Below are 24,797 nucleotides of genomic sequence, written 5' to 3'. Positions count from 1 at the left end.
CCATGGTCAAGAACAAAAGTAAACAAAAGGACCAGATTGAAACAATGAAATAATGTCTGAGAGAAGATACAGCTGTTCCCTAGGCATACCCACAAGGAACACCAGGAAAGGAGAAGGGTTGCTTAGGTAAAGAATAATGTTGGCACATGAATAAACATGTCAGAATTTAGGCTGGAGATTAAAAGAAGGTTTTTGATAAGGGAATTTTTGAGGCAGATTTCCAGGTAGAACAGTGGAGCAAACAAAATAGCTTATTCTAGAATGGAGCTTGTTCAGCTCATGGAAGGGGTAGTATCATATAGTGAATGCAACCACAAGGGACCTTACCCAGGAGGTCTCTTCCAGTACTATGCTCCTAATGAGCAAGCAGCAATTATTTGAGGATAATCTACAGTTCCTTAGAAATGGAAGAAATACATACAAATGGTAATGTCTAAATTACTGTGGAGATAGCTCTCAGAAGGTCCATGCCCGTTTCCCTCCTAAAGTGTTTTGCTTTTTGTTTGCTCCATACTAGACCGTAAGTATTTAGTTCAGCTATAGTCTGGTCTGATTACTCAATACTTCAAAATCCTCATATAATTTAGGCTTCATCTACAAAACTGGACCCTCATATTTTAGAGAAAAGCATGTATCAATTATCTTTGGTTACAACTCTTGAATTTAGCAAGGGAATCAAGCCTAAACTAGCCCTAGAATAGGTCCTCTGTCAGGAACCAAAGTGAAGTTTTTCATAAATGACTCTGTCCAACTCTGTGAGCCATCTGGCAAAATATCTTCACATACACTGTTTCCTACACTCCTGTGATTACATGTGAGCTCTCACAATGTGCTGAAAGATGCGCCGGCTATTCTGTTGTCAAATCCTTTAGGATATTTTTGCCTAATAAGAACTGATGTGTCAATCTAAAAAAGGCTCTCTTTCCTTACTGCCTGTATCTTTAACAGTATATAAAATAGTCTAGGCTCAATTTACTAGCATTTTCTTTTGAGTAGCCCCAGTCAGCTATGGGGAGGGCTGGGAAAGTTAATTGTTACTGTCATTTGCTTCATAAAGCAGTTGCTTATGAGACTGAACTGACGGGAGAGATGCTACAGATACAGACATTCAACCATAATATTGCTACTTCTCTGATCCAAGATATCCAAAATATGCCATATATCATCTAAATAGGTCATGGGATCTACCGTTCTTATAAAATAGCAACTAAATCAAGAAATTATGAATCTGGATATGGACTGGTATAACACTCCCTGTCCAAGTCATCAGAAGACCCTACATGTGAAGACAGGCATGTTGAAATTGCGTTAGACATTAATAAATGCAAAATCTAAGTCACTAATCAGAAATTATTCCTAAATTTGACCCCAAAGTGTATGTTATTCCTGAGTCAACAATGCCTATTTCTATGGGCTTAACTTAGGTGAACAGTTTTATCAGCATTAACAGACCTTAAATATTTGCTGAAATCAGCTGTAGTTACAAGGCCATAATTTGCACAGTAAGAACTGCTAGTTCTTCTCCATAGCAATAGAGAGAGACTACATTAAGATGCTGGAATCATTCACATATTTCCAAATATGTAATTGAAAGTATATCAACACACTGGACGAAGCTCTGTGAAGACGTGAAACAGAAAACAGTGGAATACAGGACTTATATTGTGCTGTGACTTAGGGTGAACCCCAGCTCTGAGTTTCTCTCCTTCAGCCTTTCTGTAGACTAGTGTTTAAGTGATACGCCAACACTTGCTCTGTCAGCAAAGAACTCTCCCAGTTCTCTGCACTTGCAGGCTAGATTATCAGCTCTTGCACAGGTGGTAGAAAAATCGCCTATGGGAAAGACTGAATGCTCCAGCAAAGAAGTATGTACAGGCTAGATCAGTGATGACAGAAGAGAGATGCAGTCATCTATGAGGACACAAATATTAAGAAAAAAAGTGAACTAAGATGATATACCTAGTTAAAAAGCAAGAGCAATGGGATGGAATTAAATAAAGGAAAGTATGAACTGAACATCAGGGGAAAAACACTTTGTCAAAAAGATCTAGTATTGTGTAGTATTATGTCCCATGAGAATAGTCATTGCATTTTTCCACAAAATGTGGTAGAAACCATGCTGGAGGGAGCAAAACTATGAACACAGTAATCTAATGTTTGCTTTGTGCTTGCAAAATTAAGCAGTTCTGATTCTGACATTCTTCCTCAGTGGTGGGAAACACCCCAAAACAAACACAAACACATATCTATGTATGATAGGGCCTGGATTTTGGTCCCCTGATAGGACAGGGAAAACATTTCAATACAAACAGAAAGTGTTTATTTTGCCATGACCACAACGAAAACTTAAAACTCTTAAGTTATAGAAAGACCTCGACGGTCACTGCTGGTTGTAAACACTTCATATGCGGCTCTTGCTGAGGTGCTTATCTCAGTGCCCAGGCAGATGTCAGCCCCTTTGATTCGACCAATTTCAATCCTAAATGCATATAGAGGGGAAGGAATAATTTCTCCTACAGGAGATTAGAAAGAGGAAGATTACTATAATTAGTTTAGACTTTCTGTGCTTTTTTCACAAGCAGGAAAAACCAAAACCCGAACAGAATCATATGGCAAAAAACCAGACCAGATGGTACGAACAGACACCTAGTTGATGCAGAGACCTAGCTGAAGTGACAAGTGATTTTGACATGAGGGAAAGAGCCAAGTTCTTAGAAGCAGAAGCTGAAAAAGATGCAATGAAAACAAACAAACAAACAAAGGACAAATGAATCTCCTGGTACTGCTGTTACATGAAGTGGAGATTTTACTTGATTTGCATCTCTTGGAGAAGGTAGACTAGGCTTTGGTATAACCTCAGCTAAATTTTCTCTTAAGGTCTCACTTTCAAAGAAAGTGAGATACTATAAAATAGTATGCATAAGGCAATGGTTGCTTCCATCCTGCCACTTGCTACATCTTTTAACTCAGAAGGAAACCCCTTTTGCACTTAAAACATCTACTCAGTTAGGTCCACCAGGTAGAACATCTTCTCAAAAATACAAAACATAACCATTACAAGCAATGAAACAGATTGAGTGGAGCTGTGATCTCAAATACATACATACACACAAAACCCCTGGAGACCATAGCTTATGTAATTGAAGACTCTATGCAATTAGTTCATTAATCTGCAACCATCTACAAAAGGAATACCTTCAAGTTCAATGCAAATAGAATTTACACATTTTATAAGTATGTAAAGACATGAAGACTTGGACAGAGGAGGACTGGAGATAGGAGAGTAGTCCTGAATATGCTACATTTTAGAGAACTGATTTCTCAACATGAACTGTTTGGATTTCACTGAACTGAAAGTATTCCAAGACAAAGAAGACTCTGTTTCTAAAGTGTTTCTTCAAAGACCTACATTTTGATTTGACACTAATTTAAAGTAGGATCTTAGAAGTAAGCTGTTACCAAATAAAAAAGTGTCAGAGCCTAAAGCAGAATGAGACTTTTTGTATTTAAACCCTGCCTTCTATGTGTCTTTTGGTCTAAATTATCTTCTCAAGTGAATTCTGGATTTGGCACTCTGTCTGCATGGTGACATAATCTTCATCCTTTGCAAGGGTGTAAGTGAAAGGGCAATCTCTGTAAGGTGTTCTTCCTGCAAACCAGAAGGCTTACAGTCTCACTGGAAAACACTGTCATTTAAAAAAAGGAAAGGAAGGACAGGTTCAGGGAGGAACCATTGCATCCCTATGACTAAATACACAGGCATCCATTTTTTTTTTCAAATCTGACTTTCAATTCCAGAAAGGTCCCAGTTTTCACAGTGCCCAGGTTACAGATAATAACAATCAAAGCAACTGGCTGCTCAGGGAAATTCATAAATCATTTGCTCTAAGCATCACAACAAGTAGACCTACTCCACTGGAAAACAATCTGTTTAAAAAGCAAACACAGAGGAGCAGAGAAACTTTATCTACCATGAACACCAGAAGCTTATTCCATCAAGAACATTCTATTTAGCAGCCATAACTATTTCTGCTGTAAATAACGTGGATATGTGTTAAATCAGTGCCAAAAATCTTTTCAGAATTCCAACAGTATTGAGGTCATCTGCACTCTATTGACAGACACTGAACTCTGAAACCGTAATGATGTAGCTCAGCAACAGTGCATGCTGTCCTGCTAATGAGGCCCTTTTTCCATGAATAATGAGTATGGACATCAGCTCTGTTGCCAGGTACATCATATAAACACAATTTAACACATGGCTTTTGGTAAAGCAGTGTGTCTGCTTGCAGAGGTTGAGGTTTCACATAATGTGATCCAACTTTCTAGCTCAGGGTGGGGGCAGACTGCTCAAGGAAATAATTTGTTCATATGTTATCAAAATACAATAAATCAGGTTTGGTCTTAGTCAAAAAAAGGCAGTGGAGTGGGACCAACAGAAACCGCAGATAGGAAAGTATAAATGAGTTCATTGTTTTATATTCTAATAAATCTTACAACACATGAAGCTGATGAGTTCTAAAATGAGCTGAGACTCCCTGAGATGGGCCTTCTGAGACTCATGAACTGTAAGGGTTTTATACTGGTTAAGATTGTTTGTTGAGTCCTTGTATACATCTAGTGTATGCACACACCTTTGTTTCTACATGGCAAAGCATGAGTTGAAACTGAAGTTCAAAGTCAGAGGAGTTTTATTTTGAAAAGCCTAACTGGTTATATTCATGACCTTAGTTTTGATTCTATCAGATGTTTTTAAGAAAACAAAACATGCCTTCAAGTTTTATCAACTTCCACGACACTAAGTGCCACCATGGTATTGTTTAAAACTATGGATCAGCGCTTTACTATGTAAAAGTAGAGCTGGAACAGGAGTTTAGTTTGAGACTTGGGAAGGCATGGCTTAACTCCCTGTTCTGTCACTGTTCCGTTATCTCGCATGACTATTATCTCATAACTATATTACAGACTAGAAGGTGCCAAGACCCTGTGGTGCATGGAGCAGAAAAATGGGCATTTCTCTTTACTTGTGTCTTAATGAGCCAAAACAAAGTTCATGGGGATCTACACCTGTGTCACAGGAATACTGAAATACAAGATGCTACAAGAAAGGCTCTGATGTCACCACTTTAACTTCAACCACTTTTCTTCAACCAGACAAAGCACCTGCAAGATCTCTCCCAGGGTCATTACTGCTACTGGATAGCAGTAATCAAGGGCCTGGGTGACACTTTTAGCTCTGATTAGAATGATTCCAGGAAGAGTTTAAAACATTGCAGGCTGGACTGTTGCAGTGACTACAGTTGCCTGTAATCAGCTGCTTATTTATCTTGTGTTAAACAACCTCAGCTCTGCTACAGTCTGCTGCAGGGGTCCAAAATTCAGTAGTATGATTGTGTTAGTATCAAGCCAGTGATTTCTTGCCAGCTTCATTAAAGTTTACCTTTATTTCCTAACTTATAAGATGTTAGAAGAAAGCAGTTAGTACATACTCATTGGAAGCTTCTGCAATTCTTTTTGTATACCCTCCAAAGATTCTTTGCTCGTTAAGTACACAGGTGTCAGCACCCAACAAACTTCTGCGCCATCCCCTTGCCACTGTTCCATGTGACAATATGGGGCCAAGTATTGCTGCTGATAACAAGCTCTAACTGCTCCGTTTTTTGGCACCCAGGCAAAGCAGAAGGAAAAATTAAATGAAAAGGAGGCAGAAGCCACAAAGAAATGAGTAGATGGAAAAAGTGTCTAGTAAGACAGGAGTTGGAAAGTGGATGAGGAGATGGACCATGACCATCACTGCCCTGAAGAGAAGACTGGGACAGGTAGTTAGGAGAGGCAGAAAAGTATGCAAGCTAATGAATGCTGCTCAAGAGAACTGGATTATATTCCTGTTTCTATCAAAAGTTTCTACATAATACAAAGAAAACCCATTTAACTTAAACTAAACAAAGTATGCCAGTTGGCATTTCTTATGCCATCCTTTCTCTGTTTGAGACCCTGGTGTCAGGAATTCACGTTCAAAGGGCTAAAACTGAAGTCAGCAGGAGATGTGATTTGAACATAAAAAGTGACGTAATGCTGCATAAGCCAATGTTTACTGAAAAATACTGAAAATTAATGTAAAAAGCTCATCTAATCTTCTGAGCTTTTCAAGTTTTCCCATAAAACATGAAGTCTGCTACTCACTAGCTTGCTGTAAAGTTAAATCAATTAATGTCTGTAAAACACTTGCATGCTAGTAAGTCAACATTCATGTCAAAGTCCACAAGGGAACTGATAACCCTTCCTTCAGACAAGGTTTGACTAGCATGCAATAAAAAGTCTGCAGAACCTAACAGAACTTTCAAACGTCAACAGAAAGCAAAGAGCACTGAAGAGCTGCTAGTGAGTTCCATTATGATGTACAATGAATTAAGCATGGGCTGCCAGAAAAAAATGCATAATGTTCATTTTTTTGATTAAGGACTGTGTAAAAGCATCTATGAAGCTTGTGATCAAGAGTTTGATTTGGAAACATTGCTTCTGTGCTTACCGTATAGAGAAAATACAAACATATATGAACTTACCATCATACTTTGCTAAAACTGCCTGGACATCTGCATATGCTTGCAGTTCCAACAAAGCCTCTAGCAGGTTTTCATGGATGTTGAACATGCTGAGCAGAGGAAACTCCTTCATCAGCTAAAATCAGTAACATAGGAAAGGGTTAGATTATTAACATGAAAAGGGCTTCTTGTTCAAAATGCACTGAAATAACCAAAGCCAATTTCAAACCCCTCAGTTCCCCTGTTCTTGACTTTTTCCCAGAGTTCACTATTTCTGATTTTTAATGGATACTAGGTCAGGTTTCTTGACAAGACATACTTTGCAAAGGATGTAATTATTCAAATCCAGGAACACAGCTGCCTGAATACGTAACTTTCCTTCAAGGAAGACTTAAGAGGCTTCTTCACAGTGAAGAAGAGTTATCTTATTGTACTGAAAAAGAATCTTCAACAATGTAGCTTCTGTGTATCAAAAGTATGAGTAATCCAGCACCCCTCTCCTATATTAGCTGAAAGACAACCTCATAAAATACATTGCAAAACAAAGAGAAGAAGCTTACATATATGTGTCTATATTATAAAGTATGTGCTGTTAGGATCTGTAATTATAGATACTTTAGGACACAACTGCTATTGTGGCCAACAATAAGAAAGGTAAAGTTTAACACTATAACTAAGAATCCATGTTGTATGACAAACTGAATTAAATGCATAGTTAAAATAATCTAATCCTTTTATATGCAAGTGCCTTTATTTTACAAACTAACCCTTTTGAGAGATACCAGGGATTTGTTCTTAGACATCCTCAATTTTGGTGTCTGCATAGATTCCAATGACTGAAGCTGATACTCTATCGCATCTCCTTTTTGAAGCCACGCTTACTAAGAAACTGCCATGTTTTTTACTGCAGAATTGGTTAAATAATATTTTTATTGTCAAAATGATTCTCTAAGGAACTAAAGTTTTAAAAGATCCTTGCTTCCTTGTATCCTCTTTATTGTTCTTATACCTTAACATGATGTAGGTTCAGCACAAAAACATTCCACACCATGCGGAACTGATATTACTGCTGTTCTTCAGGAACTTGCAGGGAACACTATGATTTACAATTTCTCCAAGATGGTTTATGAGAACAGAAATACTGTAACAAGTGAAGTAAAGATAATGATTCAAGGTCAGCCTTGCTCCATTTGAAAATAACAGGCTGGACCTGAAACGTCTGTCACTTAATAAACCTGCCTATGAAGATAGAAATGAAGAAACTGATGAGAACCCGAAAATCTTAATATCACGAACAGACAACATAAACAAAAAAAGCCAGAAATAAGAATGGTGGAGAGTCACCAAGAACCTTAGAAAATAAGAAACAGGTAATATACTAGACCTTCTTCATATAAGGAAGAGACCTTAACAGGTAATCACAGATGCACAGAGAATTTCTTCCTAGCATTAATGCTCTGGCATAAGCTAATATAAGAACTATTCTGACATTAACGGATAAGTCTGTCTAATTTGGCTCTTTGGATAGTATTGACTTTGCTGCACTTTGAGGATTATTAAAGTATCAAAGGCAGGGATGGCAGTCCTTTGTTCAACTGATTATATAAGTTTCTGGTGGAAATCATGATTACTGAGACAAGGAGCTGAAAGAGCTCGCTGAATTTTTCATGCTAATGGCATGGGGATGGCCACCAAGCTCCTGTTTTCAACGGCAGGAGCTGACCTTGTGAAAAAGAACACAAACAAAACTGCGTAGTTTGTAGGCTTTTGTCTTCCTCCATTTTACCAAAAAACAGACCACAGGCCTTAGTGCTCCTCTAGGCAATTGGAAGGATTTGACAATAAAATGAGAAGTTTAAGTCACTGCTCATGAAAAAAAATAACTGCAGGTGAAAATTCACATAGCTGGATTCATCAGTTAGGGATCCATCATACAGCCTGCTTCTCTACATTCCTGTCCTTACTCACAATTGCATTTTTAACAGAGGAAGCTACTATTTGGCAGGAAAAAGCATGACAGAACCTGACCCTACGTGAACAGTGATCGAAAGTTCAGAATGAACACATTACAAAGAAACCTTTCCAAGGGATTAAGGAAGATTATCCCAGCTCATTGAGAAGGAATAATGGCTGGCAGAATAAAGTTCCCTCCATCACTGAAGAAAAGGGAAGAGCAGCAACTAGTTATAGATGAACTGTGGCCAGTAAAAGCTCTTACTCTGGTTCTCCGTTTCACACAGACATCACTCACTGATCATTCTTTTTCTTCTATTTTAATTAGGTTCTGTCAGAGTGATAAACCCTGCCTAAGACACCAGCAGAATAAAGGTCACTTTTTGGACTGGCAGGACTCCAAACTGACAAGTGTTAATAGAGGTTTCATCTGTGAAAGGTCAAATGTTAAGAAGTACAACCAGCTATTATGAACTCGGTTGATATTGTAGCTGCAAAAATAAAACACCTCCAAATAGCCACTCAGCTATTCAGTGACTGTGCACAAACGACAGCATGTTTGCTATTAAAAAAAAAGAGAGGACATGAACTCATTTCTCTGTCATTTCAAGATACAGAGTATACCATTTTCACTGCAAATAACTTTCAGTCACAGTAAAAATTTGTTTTTTGAGAAACTTCCCAGAAAGTAAAGCCATTCAGATGGAAGAATATCACAGGGGAAATAAAACAATGACACAAAGGTTGCAACATAGGCCTGCTGAGCAGTCAGGGCAGGCCACACACTGCATCATGCTGAGGAGCAAAGGAAAGAAGGCCATGAGCTTGCTCCCCTCCCTTCAGATGGCAAGGCTGGCTCATACTCCGCAGAGAGATGCAAAGATGGGCATGTTATCCCTGAACACAGTATGAAGAATGCACCCTCGAGTTCCCCAGACCTGTACAACATCGAGCTCTAATGTGGACTCCAGTTTAAGATGCACAGACCTCACTCTGCACCCGAAGATTTATTTTCTGTCCAGTAAACACAGTGACCGACTGGACTAAATGCTGAATTGACCAGAAGCTTCCATATAGTTTGGCTTATCAATTTTAATTCTCATTACATCTTTACTGTAGCCTGACAAATGCTTTCGAGTGGCAAGCACTGCACTCCAAGAAAAGATGAAGACTCTGTTACCATCTTTCTCCACACCTTTAGATCTCAAGAGACAGCCATCAAACTCAGCCCTCAGGATTTCTCACCACAGCTGCTATAGCTTTTCACATGAACATTACTTAGGACTAAAAGATTTATTATCATAGAACGGTTTGGGTTGGAAGTGACCTTAAAGATGATTTAGTTCCATCTCCTCTGCCACGGGCCGGGACAATTGTAAAATTCCAGTTAGTTGGTTTCTGAGCTGGTATGAAAGAACACTGGTTCACTGAGCAAAGCTTATTTTCATACCATATGAAAACAGGTATCACATGGCTGCACACGTATTCCCTTTTTACAATATAAGGATGTTCAAACAGCTGTTGAACATATCATACCAAATCTATGTTCACAAGGCTTTTATTTTAAACTGGTATTGGTCAAAAGGCCTTCTAGTGATGAAATTCATGACCTGGGGCTGGGTTAACCCCACATTCTGTTCTAATTGCTCTGCATGTTTTGGGGAAAAATAGGTACATGTGTAGAAAGTGGAAGTGCTTTTCATTAAAAGATTCATTAGGTATACTGCAAATATACAGAAATGGTAGCTTTTGCAGATAATTAATAGCTTTCATTTTTTTTTTGGATAAACAATATTTTGGGAGTATGAGTTTGCAGAAAAATTCTCGAAGTTAAGTCTGACACAATTTGATATCTTATCTCAAGCCCTGGAAGGATCAGATTTCCAGTCTCACTCCAACCCATATTACAGGGTGTAGGCCCAACGGGTTTGTGACGGATATGAAAACGTGATGATCACAAAAAATGCTTTATGGTACAAGGAAAGCCACATCTGATTTACTGGATCGAGAATAAGTTTTATCTCCCAGAGAACAGTTTAATGAAGAGGGCTCCCTTCCCTGAGAATATTTCAGTCACCAGCACTTTCTCATTTAGATCTGATTTTTGAAACATTTTCAAGGAATGTAGCTTTAGCTGTTGCATCCGTTCTTCTCCCTGTGCTGACATTAACATCATGCATCAATTAGCAATGATACATTATTTGTGTAGAAAGCAGCTTTAAGCTACAGTTTATGACTATGACTAGACTGGACTCAAGGGAATACAGAGGTGGATAAATGAATGATATTATTTATAACCTCGTGTTGACACATTCATTCTCCATTTGCATTATGGCTGTATGCATGGTCACATATTTTAAGGGCAGTGCATGCAACCATTCACTGCTGCTTATACTTGCATCTTCTCAAACAAACACATTTTAGATCAATGTATACAATTGAATGCATTCGTAACATGAAAAATGAATTCAACTTAAAAAGAACAAACAAAATAACATGCAAATAAGGAAAATTCAGTGCAATCAGGGAAACTGTTACAACCTTAATTCCTAGTGTATCTATTCCCACAGTGAGTTATCTCAAATGGTAAAATCTGTCCCCTAAAAGAGGACTGACTGAGGCTGCCATCTTCCAGCTGCAGCAGTCTACCACCACTGAAGAATCAAGCACACAGTATGGATAGCACTGTTATTTTCACAAGCACTTCACATAACTGCTTTCTGGTACATGACTTGTAATCTGTAAGAACTGTTAACTGACAAAGGAGAAAAGGCACAATTCTAAGCCATTTCTGAGTAGAAAACCAGAAACCTCAATTTCTGTGGGCTTCATTGCCTACAGCTGAGCTTTCAGATGTCTAAGCTCTGACTGAAGATTAACCTGGGCTTGAGGCATTTGCAACATGTCCGTACATGTTGACTCTATAACATGCTAATGCTTAAGTTTTCCTCCTGGCCAGCTCACCTGGCAAGAACAGAAGCACTGTCAACAGACTAAGGCTGGCACACAAAAACGCTCTATTAACAACGTCAGATGCTTAAAAATTAGACTAACTCCTGGCCCGAAAACTGCAATTCATTCCAGCATGGTCTTGTTGTGAGTGAGATTCTTGTGATGTGAACAGACACTCTCATAGCTCTCATAGTTGGAAAATGATCTGAAATAAACTGGACCTACCTGAATTAAAGTTCTGCTTAATTACAGCAAAAGCAGCATTCTAACATTTAACACACTTCTCTATATGCCACGTTCCTTTTGGCAAATAATCACTATTTTTTTTGGAAGCAGCTCCACAGTTACTCTTCCACAGCTCTGAGAAGACGGGAACTAAGAAGCGAAATCTGCCAGATCCTGTTCTTTTGGAGCTTGGAAAAGATTAGCAGTAGGACCTACATATTTTCATCTGTATGTGGAATTCAGGGAATTTGACATGTCATCTAGTGGTTGAACTTCAGAGTGTCAGAAAAGAGACCCAGATCCAGTCTACGCTAACTGTGGAATGGCACATGTATAAAATTTGCCGACATTCCATTTATTATTTGCCAAATGTGAATATAGTCCTAGTGCTCCATAATATTCACAGATAATATGACTTCTTTTTAATGCAGGGTTACCAATGAGTCAATAAAGTGGAAAATATCTTACTGAATATGTAAAGTCTAAGGAAATACACTAGAACATGCAGCCTTTATGTTCTCTCTTAATTGGAGGATTAAAGCCTTCAGAGTATGACTTGAGTTCTTTAAGGAACATAATTATGAAAATATTGTTATTCAGACTGTGTTGTAAAAATGCATGTATTTCAGGAATAAAGAGAATTTTAAAGGCAGATGTGAATGAAACCAGAAGAGCACAAGTTGTTCCAGATGTACATTTACTGCTAAACGATCACATCACATAAAAGTAGGAACAGTGATAAATTCTAATGTGTGTTACATCAAGGATTAGTAACTTTATAAAGCACAAAAAGAAAGTCATTGCTCATAGCCCACTTCAAAAACATCCCTTTACCTGCATCATCCCAAAGTACTTTTTGCAAAACTTTGACATATTTTTAGAAGTAGGTTTTTAAATTAAATTAAAGTGAGGAAATTATCTAGTAGCTCAAAAATGAGCTAGGAGATTCCAGAGGTGAAAGAGCGTAATTAAAGGACTATACAAAGCCGCTGAACACAGAGTAATGCAAAAGGGCAGACAAAAAGGAGTCCAAGTTACCAGGGCACCTATCAAGACTACGTGAATACATTCTATCTTAAGAGAATCATAACGCTGGAAGCCCTTAATTTCTATCAGAAGCACCATTAGGGACTGTAGTGATAGCACATTGCGTAATGGGTTTAAACTTAAACAGGGGAAGTTTAGACTGCATATAAGAAAAAGACTTACATATAAGTTCTTTACTGTGAGGGTGGTGAGGCACTGGAATGGGTTGCCCAAAGAAATGACAAATGCTCCATCCCTGGCAGTGTTCAAGGCCAGGCTGGACAGAGCCTTGGGTGATATGGTCTAGTGTGAGGTGTCCCTGTCTATGATGGGGGGCGTGGAACTAGATAATCTTAAGGTCCTTTCCAATCTTAACTGTTCTATGATTCTATGATTATTAACAGGTTTAGGTAGTAGTCACCAAATTTCTAGTTTTGGAGGGGTTTGCGCAGGATTACAGTCATGACCAAAGTGAGGCGCCTGGGTCATGTGCATGTAAAAGGAAGAGATAAGCACCATCAGGGGACTCACAGTAGTTTCCATTTTGCTTGAGTCCATTCAAATGAGGGATGTTCCAACCTACCCCCCCCGCCCTTGCCTGTAACATGTGAATCTGTGACAAAACAAACCACATTTGAATACATAGACATGTTAAACTTAGCAATATTAAACTCAGTATTTAACTCTGAAATGTTAAGCACAGCATTTATCACTTGCTGTTATTGCAGGGCTTGTGTCTCAAAACAAGAATTAACTGAAGACACTACTCTGTGGTGTACAATGGCAAGTATCACCACTCACAAAAACAGCACTCTTCTAAAATTTCTAAGATAACCCTTGGTCTCATTTAACTAAGATGTACTTTTCCTTCAAATTTTAATAAATGGTACTTTAAATAACTGCTGCAGATGTCAATAAAACTAGAACCCCACTCAAGCAGAGCAGCCTGCTTAACATGGCCTGTGTAACACAAGCCAAAGAATCTAACTCGCTAATCCTTGCCTCAAGCACAGAAGTATCTCAGAGAGAGAGAGTAGCTGCAATACAAGCAGCTGCAGAAGTGTGTTGTTAAAGAGCTAGAGATCGTTACATTTTTATTAGCAATTAGTAATCTCTTTGTTTCACACAGCTTGATAATTCAAGGTGCAGAACACTGTCCCAGCACCCAAGAGGAAATCAGCAGTGCACATGATACAGAGTTGAAGAAAATATTGAACAGAAAGCCTTATTCAAAGCCCAGCAAAAAAGGTTGTCAGGAAAGTATGCTAGATTTGCAGAACCATCACACTGGCAAAAATCACTAACACCACCGGTCGTAAAAAGATAAAAACCCAACCTACCCATATTGCTAAAATTGATTTAGTATGGCTGAGTACCCTTTTGAAGCCTTCAAGTGACATAACCATTTTAAATGCTCAGGGCAGCCCAACTATTTAAAGAACTTACCATGCACCCCTTTGATATCCATTTAGCACTCTACCAGTACAAGCTGCTTAGGTACTGATAATTCCCTGGCGTCTCCTAGGGCACAAAATATGCACTTAGAGTCTGCAGGTGGGTACCAAGATGAATCACATAAATACATCGAACTGAAATATCCTCAGCAAAGTTCTCAGAGCTAGGTACACAGAATTAGACATCTAGATCCTTTACTCTAGTCTGAAGAGTAATTTCTCAAGAGATGTGACTGATCTCAGAAATAAAATGTACTTTTCTGACCCTTAAAAAAGCATTTTTGTTTCTATCCTTGCCCAGAACAGAGAAAAAACCCAGAAAGTCACTTCTCTCCCTAAACCTCGCTCATCTGCAAATAAAGCTGCAAAGCATGGGGCAAGTTGCAATTCCACTGTGTCTCAGAAAAGTATACTTGTTAAGACTATAAAACAGTCATGATTGAGCACAGGGCTATGGGATAGGCGATAAAAGACATTCTAAAATGAGTTTCTTTCATATTCTCTCTGTCAGGGGAAGCAATAAAGAGCTTCTATTCACTCTGTCCACTAGCATGCCTTCTGCCTGCCACCATTCGCTTTCCTAAATGTACATCACCTTTCAATGAAAGCTTGTTCCACAGTCCTTCAGAACAATCCCCAGAAGCTTGAATTAATTCAATAATTCACTTTCTTGCATGGTACATTTTCACCTGGATATTCCAGTAACTCAATGGAGGGAAATACTGTGTCATTTCCCTTAAATTCAGTAGAGCAGTCACTGATCCAGTTGCCCACAAAGTACAGAGAGAAGTGCCTTTGCGCACCCTCCACATCCTCTTGCTTTTTAATCAATAAAAACCCAAGAAACACAAGCCCTGCACACCTGTTTTCTGCCATTGAAACGGTGAGAGAATCTTCAAAGAGCAGACAGAGAGCAGCTGGTACAAAAGGCTACCTTTGCTCATCAGCATGTAGCTACCTGGCTTGCAACACTGTCCACCCTAAAGATTCAACATGAAGGTACACTAAGGATTCCCCATAGCCATCCTTAAGGCCTTTCACCTCTGCATACACCAAATTTACCAACGTCATTTAGAACAAACTTGTTTAAATCCTTTTAACATACTCAGTACAACAAATAAAACAACCAGCACTGTAGTTTTTCTCCTCAGGGACAGTAAAAGAGATCTAGCTCCCCCACAGAATGTATCATGCTCTAGAAACAGGAATAAAACTGGAGTAACTCTGTTGACTGGAGTTCTTCCAACAATACACTAATCAAAATGAGATCACAAGTGAACTCAATATATACAAATAGTGACAGCTGCTGGTTTCTATAGCAAAATATAGTAAATAATCATCATCAGAAATACAAGCAAAAGCAACACCTATTTATGATGCAATTACATGCTTCCATGAAAATTTCAGGTTCGTAATTCTCATCAATTCAACTCAACAAAACCAGATGACATCTAAGCAGCCAAGCCAGCAACAAAATACTATCTCAAAATTAATCACAGAAGCAAGAGAAATTCCTACCCTATTTTTTTTAATTTAAAACCCCCTGGATTTAAACAGTTTAAAATAAACTGGTTTTACATATAGAATCATAGAACAGTTAGGGTTGGAAAGGACCTTAGGATCATCTAGTTTCAACCCCCCTGCCATGGGCAGGGACACCTCACACTAAACCATGTCACCCAAGGCTCTTTCCAACCCTGACCTTGAACACTGCCAGGGATGGAGCATTCACAACCCTCCCTGGGCAACCCATTCCAGTGCCTCACCACCCTCTCAGTAAAGAATTTCTTCCTTAGATCCAATCTAAACTTCCCCTGTTTCAGTTTGAACCCGTTACCCCTTGTCCTGTCACTACAGTCCCTGATGAAGAGTCCATCCTCAGCATCCTTGTAGGCCCCCTTCAGATACTGGAAGGCTGCTATGAGGTCTCCACGCAGCCTTCTCTTCTCCAGGCTGAACAGCCCCAACTTTCTCAGCCTGTCTTCATACGGGAGGTGCTCCAGCCCCCTGATCATCCTTGTGGCCCTCCTCTGGACTTGTTCCAACAGTTCCATGTCCTTTTTATGTTGAGGACACCAGAACTGCACACAATGCTCCAAGTGAGGTCTCTCAAGAGCAGAGTAGAGGGGCAGGATCACCTTCTTCGACCTGCTGGTCACACTCCTCTTGATGCAGCCCAGGATACAGTTGGCTTTCTGGGCTGCGAGCGCACACTGAAGCCAGCTCATGTTCATTTTCTCATCGACCAACACCCCCAAATCCTTCTCTGCAGGGCTGCTCTGAATCTCTTCTCTGCCCAACCTGTAGCTGTGCCTGGGATTGCTCCGACCCAGGTGTAGGACCTTGCACTTGGCATGGTTAAACTTCATAAGGTTGGCATCAGCCCACCTCACAAACATGTCGAGGTCCCTCTGGATGGCATCCCTTCCCTCCGGCGTATCAACCGAACCACACAGCTTGGTGTCATCGGCAAACTTGCTGAGGGCGCACTCAATCCCCCTGTCCACGTCACCAACAAAGATGTTGAACAAGACCGGTCCCAACACCAATCCCTGAGGGACACCACTCGTTTCTGGTGTCCAACTGGACATTGAGCCATTGACCACAACTCTTTGCATGCGGCCATCCAGCCAGTTCTTTATCCACCGAGTGGTCCACCCATCAATTTGATGTCTCTCCAATTTAGAGACAAGGATGTCGTGTGGGACAGTGTCAAACGCTTGGCACAAATCCAAGTAGATGACGTCAACTGCTCTGCCATCAGTCTCATCCATCAGTTTCGTAGCCCCATCATAGAAGGCCACCACATTGGTCAGGCAGGATTTCCCCTTAGTGAAGCCATGCTGGCTGTCATCAACCACCTCCTTGTTTTTCATGTACCTTAGCATGCCTTTCAGGAGAATTTGCTCCAAGATTTTGCCAGGCACAGAGGTGAGACTGACTGGTCTGTAATTCCCGGGTCATCCATTTCCCCTTCTTGAAAATGGCGGTTATATTTCCCTTTTCCAGTCATCGGGAACTTCACCTGACTGCCATGATTTTTCAAATATGATGACCAGTGGCTCAGCAACTTCATTCGCCAGCTCCTTCAGGACCCGCGGATGGATTTCGTCAGGTCCCATGGACTTGTGTACGTTTAGGTTTTTAAGATGGTCTCGAACCACAGAATCATAGAATAGTTAGGGTTGGAAAGGGCCTCAAGATCATCTAGTTCCAACCCCCTTGCCATGGGCAGGGACACCTCACACTAAACTATGTCACACAAGACTCTGTCCAACCTGGCCTTGAACACCGCCAGGGATGGAGCATTCACAACTTCCCTGGGCAACCCATTCCAGTGCCTCACCACCCTCACAGTAAAGAACTTCCTCCTCATATCCAACCTAAAATTCCCCTGTTTAAGTTTGAACCCGTTACCCCTTGTCCTGTCACTACAGTTCCTAATGAAGAGTCCCTCCCCAGCATCCTTATAATACCCCTTCAGATACTGGAAGGCTGCTATGAGGTCTCCACGCAGCCTTCTCTTCTCCAGGCTGAACAGCCCCAACTTTCTCAGCCTGTCTCCATACAGGAGGTGCTCCAGTCCCCTGATCATCCTCGTGGCCCTCTTCTGGACTTGTTCCAATAGTTCCATGTCCTTCTTATTTTGAGGACACCAGAAATATCTTCAATATAGTATTAAAATATGATTTTCTTATCAGCAGCGTATATAACCATAAAACCAAAAAAAACCCCACATAACCATAAAATCAAAACCTTATTTAAGTCACCAACAACTCATTTTTTTTCCATTAAGGTGTTTTAAGCAGGATCTCAGTCTTTTCTTACATAAAATTCAAGTAAGACAATCTAATCCATCAGTAATATCCTCAAGATGGCCTCATGTATGCAATGAATTAAACACTCTGAAATATTTTATTTTTTCAAAGTGGCAAAGACTCACTACATCCCAATATTTCCCAGATGGTGTCACGAACCTCTTAACACTTCATTTCCATCTTGTTCCATGTCTTGAGAAACCTGTTTTCAATCTTTCAAACACAAACAGGGCCTCCACCCTCTGTCCCCTGATGCTAGATTCACAGTCCCCAGCCAACATGTTCTTCATATTTTTTTTAGGGTGAGTAAATTTATCTCCTCCCTCATCAATCACACAGAAACATTCAATGACACATTCATGTTCTTCAAACTTCTTCATAAGTGTATTATTTACATCTTCTATAAAGAAATGAAGGATATGCATTCATCAGAAATAAGTAGCTCCAAGTCAGTCTAAGCAAAGCATCTGCAAAGCTGACTTGATCTCACTCTTGCTCCCAGTGTACCGGAGTTGTGACCTAGAGATACTGCCTGCTTTTACATGTCATCTAGAGACGTGCTAATTCTCAGCTCTGCTTGCTCACAATGAAGAGCTCTAGAGGCATCTAAATTCAGTTCTGAGAATTTAGCTTATTGTCTGCGTGTGGAAAAACACAGAATACACTGATCTGAGCTGAAGCTCTAGAACCTGAAATTCTATCTTTATACTTCCTTTGTCCTGCATCCAGTCCTTTCATTTTAGTAAAACATTCCTATTGAGAAGATAATTTTCTGTCCTTCAAATGTCTCACAAATGATGACTTTGGCTCTCTGTTTTTTGAGAACTTCAACCATACACAGTTTTCTTTCTAGTGACAAAATGAGCCACTCATAAACATGAAAACTTTCTGTGTCTCACTTGCATACGAAACCTAGGACTTTCCCTAGAGGGATCACCCAAGTTCCCTGAATCCAGTGCTCTGCATACAGAATTAACCACACATATTGACATCAGCAGAAGAAGGCTTCACAGAGTATTTTTTCCACATAGCCCTATCAACAAATCACAAAACATATCCAGCAGCCCATAGTTAGCTCCAGAAGTTGACATCATTATGATGTGTGACATCTGAATGTTAAATTCAAAATTTTATCTTTCTTGTATATTAATGCCAGAACTTAGAATTCCAGTGTCTGTCCCTGAACATCTCAGTATTTGTCCCAGAGTGCCTGTGCAACAAAATTCATGAAGAATCAGTAGAGCTGGCTGGACCAAAACCAACATTTTTGAAATCAACATTGTCCCATCTGACCACAAGACTGCAAAAATAGGTCATTCTTCCTCATCCCTCTTTCTCACACTCCTAGCTGTACAATGCCTGGGTTTTCTACAAGTTCTTTTTCAGCACCTCTGTCTGGGATATCTAGCCTAGTGATTCTGGGGAGTGAGAGTTGTATGCCTGAAAAACCCCAGCTAGAGACAGGAAATCAACTTACTCACCACTTGCCATCTGGTAGATTATTTAGGAAGAGGACCTGCATTACTATGATGAACTCTGCTCAATGCTTTCAAAAAACATTTCTGAGTGCCCCAGTTCCAGGAGAAGAAGCTGGGTGCTGGTTTCTAAGCTTGCAGACTTACATGCCCTACTGCCACTGATGCAAGTGCCTCAGCTTCAGAGAAAGTCACTTGCCTTTTTGCACTAAAATTCCCACTGACTTGCAGTGAGAACTTCTCTTTTCACTAGGCAAGCTTCAGGACCATTCATCTGAGCTGCACAAAGCATACTTTACAGGTGCTTCATTCTGGTCTGGGACTCCATTTTGTGCATTTAAAATCTAGGTCCTTCAGTTTAATTTGTAGAACTCTACCTTTTGCTAGATTCATCTCTACCTCACTTTTGTGGGAGTTAGAAAACCAAGTATAAGAAAGGAGGACACAGGAAACTGGTAAGCAGTTCTACCATCACCTGTTCTGAGCTCTAGGACTCCATTCCTCCTTCTGTTAGAGATGTCTTACTTCAGGTGAGGCAAGTCACTGCCTCAAAGAACTGTGTTTCTAATCTGCATCCAAGGGATCTCACTTGAAGAAATGCTGGGCATTTGCAGCTGTATCTAAGCTTGAGCATTTTACACACCTGAAACACATACAGTGCCTTATGTGGCAGCTGTCCCTCCTGCCATCCCCAAAATAGCTACTGTTTGGTGTTTCAAATTTGCAGCTTTGTAGCTTACTGACTTAAGACTACCATGGTAGATCCCCTGCCTACAGAACAGGGATATAGTAGAACAGGGATATAGTCACCCCCCATCTCAGAGGGAAATCAGCTCATTACAGATTAATTACTTGAGCTTGACTTCTCAGTAATAGCTTTTGCATGAATAAATAACACTGTCCTTGGGTGTGAACAGTGTGATATAAATAATGCACAGAGCCAAACTGCACCTTTGCAAGGAGCAAACAGAATACTTAAGACCTGTTTATTAAGTCAGCAGCTTCAGAAAAAATGTTAGTAACTTCATGATCAAACAATAAGACTGTACTCCACTGCACGTGCACCAGAATAGGAAAGACAGTCTGTATGGACAAGTGTCCATCTGGTATTTTGTGACTTCATAGTGTTGCTTTCGCAACCTAGCAAATAAATGATCTTTTAGCTTAATCTTTATGTATATTACCCACACAAAATTACTATCAGCAGTGTGCTGCATGCAGCACGAATGGACGTTAACTTGTAAAGCAAATGTGTATGATTTCTAGCTACTATTATCTAAATATCACATGTGAAACAAATCCAAACTCACATCTCTCATCATTTTCACTGCTTCCCTGGTCCTTCCCAGCTTTCTTGCACACATTGCCAGCCTCCTCTTAATATAAACTAACACATTGGTGTCCCTTCCTGTATAAGAGGAAAAAGAAACAGTATTAAGACAAAAAAAAATAAAAACAAAGGTTCATTTAATATTCCAGTACAAAATGAAACACAGTTTTCTTGCCATTTTTTTTATTAGCTATCATCAATGCTCTCACAATAGTTATAATAAAAAATTACCAAATTCTACTGATTTAGATGTGACATAACACCACTGAAATCAGTGGAATTACTCCAGATACTCAATGGTATAAATAAATAACCATGTGTTGGCCTTACACATATGACATAAAAGCAGATCTGAAGATACAGAGAATGCCGTAGGTTACAGACCATCAAGTAACCAAGCGAGGCAAGGAGAACCCCTATGAAGTTAACACTGGCACAAAACTCTGTGGTCACACACAGCATTAAATTACTTACCCATTCACATACATGGATAAGACAAGAGCATCCATGAAAATACACATTATATGCAGGTTTATTTTTTTTTGAAGTCATGGTGTATATGCTTGTTAATAGGACAGGCAGCAAAACAAATCCTCATCCTCTCACAGTCTTTTTCTTAATGATTAGAAGAAAGTAAATATTTCCTGAACTTTCTGTTTACAGAGCCTTTACTTGTTACTCAATTACCATCTTCAAATTCCTCCCTTCGCTAGTTACGGATAGCAAAGTAACACATTTCAGATATAACAGTCCTATGTGCTGGAAGATGCCCTACTAGCAAAGATGACATAAACTGAACAGCTGCAATAATTGTTCTCTTGGAGAATTCTTACTTGTTTCATTTCTCATTCTCTTCCCTGTAATTCCAATCCGAACTCCTAACATGCTTTTGGACCATCAGGAAATGAGCAGACAGCTAATCATCTATAAAATTACCTTATTGTGAAAATGTAAGACACCTGCTACAAATGAACTTTGTTGATAGCATGCAGTCTGCAAAGATTTTAGTCTGTTTGTAACATTTTCAAGTCTGTCATAATAAGAACAAGATGTACACTAAAAACATTGCAAGTTCCTACAAATTGTTTTAAAACTGTGATTAGAATTTTCAGCCAGGTTAAGCAGCAGGTTGAAAGGTTTGACTTTAGAAGCAAAAATAAGTAAGGGAGGGAATTAATTTCTTCAGCTTATGTAATTCCTTGTATCTGTATTGACTTCTATTGATTTAAAAACCAAGTTATTAGCTACATTTGTTTTAACATGTTTATGTAGTGAAACTAAGAGGTATACATTTCAGGCCATGCTTCTTTCAAGTCTTTTCGGTCAGAATGGTCAAAAGTAATTTACTCACTATGAAATCAAGACAACCTTTCAGGCCAAAATTTTCAGAGGTGAGTAATGATTTAGAGTGCCTAACATGGGCCACCTTAAAAAGAAGATTGCCCATGCTTTCTATAAACTAGCACCTTCTGAAAAAGGCTAAGTTGGGTAGTCAAAGTCATTATTTACTCTTAAAATTCATGGTCTAGTGTAAAATACTGTATGAAGGAGATGAACATGTAAATAAACAGAAATATAGAGCAATATGCTGTTGTTCAAAAAATTACATTGTGTTTTTCACTGGAAAGTTGAGATGCCCACTTTCATCCCAAAGTCAACTTCAAGGGCCAGAAATGGAATGACAGGCATCTAAGAACAATGGAACTGCAACACATCTGTCCATAGTCCTCCCTCTCTAAAGAGAGATGACCTCTTCCCATTTGCCAGCCGTGCAAAAGTCCATGTTTCAAGAATCCTACTTGAAACACCTGTGTCCAAGGCACCATCTGAGGCTGGAAGTTCTCTAACTCCTCTGGGCACACACTAACATTATTAAGGGGAGACTGGGTGGCATAGAGAAGTGTGACAGCCTAGCCCCTTCTGAAGCCACAGTCAGAGCTGGCAGTCACTTTTCAGCCCCTCCTGCTCTGTGGCAATGCATTTAATTTGGCAATTCAACTGGTTACCTCTTCTGCTGTCCTACTGGTTCTTCTTGCTGTCATAAAAGGTTCAGGGTATCAAATTTGATGATGACAGTAGCCACCCAGCACACACAGGTTACAAAAATATCATACTTATATGCCTGCACAAACTTTGTCAAGTTATCTTGGACAGAAGCATCGTGAAACTATTTAATTACTCTTACTGTGTATTGTTCACAGAATCGTTGTTATTTCTGCACTCAGGATGGATTGAGTGCACAAATTAAGGTTTCACAGACAACCATAAGCCTGCTACAGCCTGAAAATCGCTTCAAGGGCTCAGCTGCTCTGTATCTTTATTTTTGCCTAAATATCATTTTATAACCAACAAATGTTTAAAATCCTATCCCCAAGCTTTATAAAACCTCATGTTTTTAGGCACAGGCTTGTGTACACTTTTGAAACCAGAGATCACAGACAATTTCACTATGTACAATTTTGATCAGCAATCTTCAAATTATGTGATAGCCAGAGGCTCTGAATTCAGGTCTTGAAAACTTGAAGATGCCCAAAGTATGTTAGTGCTTCTACTTCTGTAATTGGTGTTATTTTTTGCCTGAGGTAGCCATTTAAGACTAGAAATAACCTAGACTGCTTTTTTTATCTTTTTATTCATTTACAAGCAGTGAATCCTCATGTACTTTCTTATGTTTAAAAAGCATATAATATCATCACAGCAGCTAAGTCTGCTTATTCAATTTCTTTTAAATAGACTTTCAATTAGAGCACTGTATTACTCCAGTTGTTAATTTTTATGTTTCTGTGACTTTACATAATGTATGCAATTGACTTCCCAAATGTCACACTAGTTAATGGGTCTCACTAACTTTTACACAGAACTATGTGGTATATGTATTTACCCTCACAGCTGATGGAAATAAGCTGGCAAAGCACCACTTCACTCCCGTTTCCATCATTCTTTACTGCCTTTTCACAACACGAGCCCACGAGCAACTTCCTAAACCAGTGTCCAACATTTTCTTAATATCAGATCTCTGATACCTTTTGGCTCTACTACCTTTTCTCTTCAGTTAAGTACATGCTCCAATATTTTCTGCCACACAAAAGAAAAGGTGTAGCCTTAATCTGAGCATTACTAGCTCAGGAACTGAATCAAGCAAAAACACTGAAGTCTGGCTCTCTTTTCCAGCCAATGTTAACTACTGAGTACATAGTTATGAGAGGGAAAAGAAAAAAACACAAAACAACAAAACCCAAAGAACTCCCTGGAACTTCTCTCCATTTAGAAATGGCTATTCCCTCCAAAGAAACTTACTGTGCTGGGCTTCATACTGGGCACCATGGTGCTGCAACTGCTGACTGCGCCTGTAGCAGCCCTCTCCAGCTTTCAAAGCTTGCTTGAACAGCTTCTCTGCTTCTACAATTGTTGTTGCTTCCTCTTCAGCCAGGAGAATATAGGCAGTAGCACACCTGCAAAAATATCAGAGGAAAAAACATGAGAAATCTGCATGAAGTAAAAGCTGTACAAAGACATGCAGCCTGGCAAGGATGTACCAGATACAGAGGCCATGGAGCTTTGTCCATATACCTTTCTAATGAACTATTCTGATGAATAAATATTCTAGCTACCAGACCACGACTCTCATTTGTAGGTACTGCATCACTCAGCCACTTCAGGAAACCTACTGACAAGTGCCCCAGAAAGTAAAGTGCTGTCTCACTAAGCAGCCATGGCCTACATCACTAAAACTCCTTCTGGAAATCAAGACTAGTTTTATGCACTATGGTTGTAAGTGAAAAGTCCTGCACCTGGGTTGGCGCACAAGTACAGGCTGGGCAGAGAGAGCAGCCCTGAGAAGAAGGACCTGGGGTGTTGATTGATGAGAAGCTCAATATGACCCAACAGTGGGAGCTTGTAGCCCAGAAAGCCAGTGTGCTGGGCTGCATCAAAAGGAGCGTGGCCAGCAGGTTGAGGGAGGCGATTCTGCCCCTCTACTCTGCTCCCAGGAGACCCCACCTGCAGTACTGCATTCAGCTCTG

General features: G+C 39.7%; 1 protein-coding gene across 1 annotated transcript in view; it reads right to left on the bottom strand.

Moving 5' to 3' along the window:
- Positions 1–24,797, bottom strand: part of ST7 (suppression of tumorigenicity 7) — a gene marked incomplete at its 3' end in the record, with an annotated part of 152,601 nt that overhangs the window by 28,339 nt on the left and 99,465 nt on the right. The window contains exons 7-9 of the mRNA XM_080633970.1: positions 24,073–24,227; positions 20,756–20,853; positions 6,564–6,678 (exon numbers count right to left, since the gene is read on the bottom strand). Coding sequence (XP_080490096.1) covers positions 6,564–6,678; positions 20,756–20,853; positions 24,073–24,227 — 368 coding nt within the window. The remainder of the gene's footprint in view (positions 1–6,563; positions 6,679–20,755; positions 20,854–24,072; positions 24,228–24,797) is intronic.

This window comes from Psittacula echo (genome assembly GCF_963264785.1).
Source record: "Psittacula echo genome assembly, chromosome: 1".
Classification (NCBI taxonomy): domain Eukaryota; kingdom Metazoa; phylum Chordata; class Aves; order Psittaciformes; family Psittacidae; genus Psittacula; species Psittacula echo.
The sequence above is the reverse complement of the archived record's forward strand: the minus strand, read 5'-3'. Positions and strand labels throughout refer to the sequence as shown.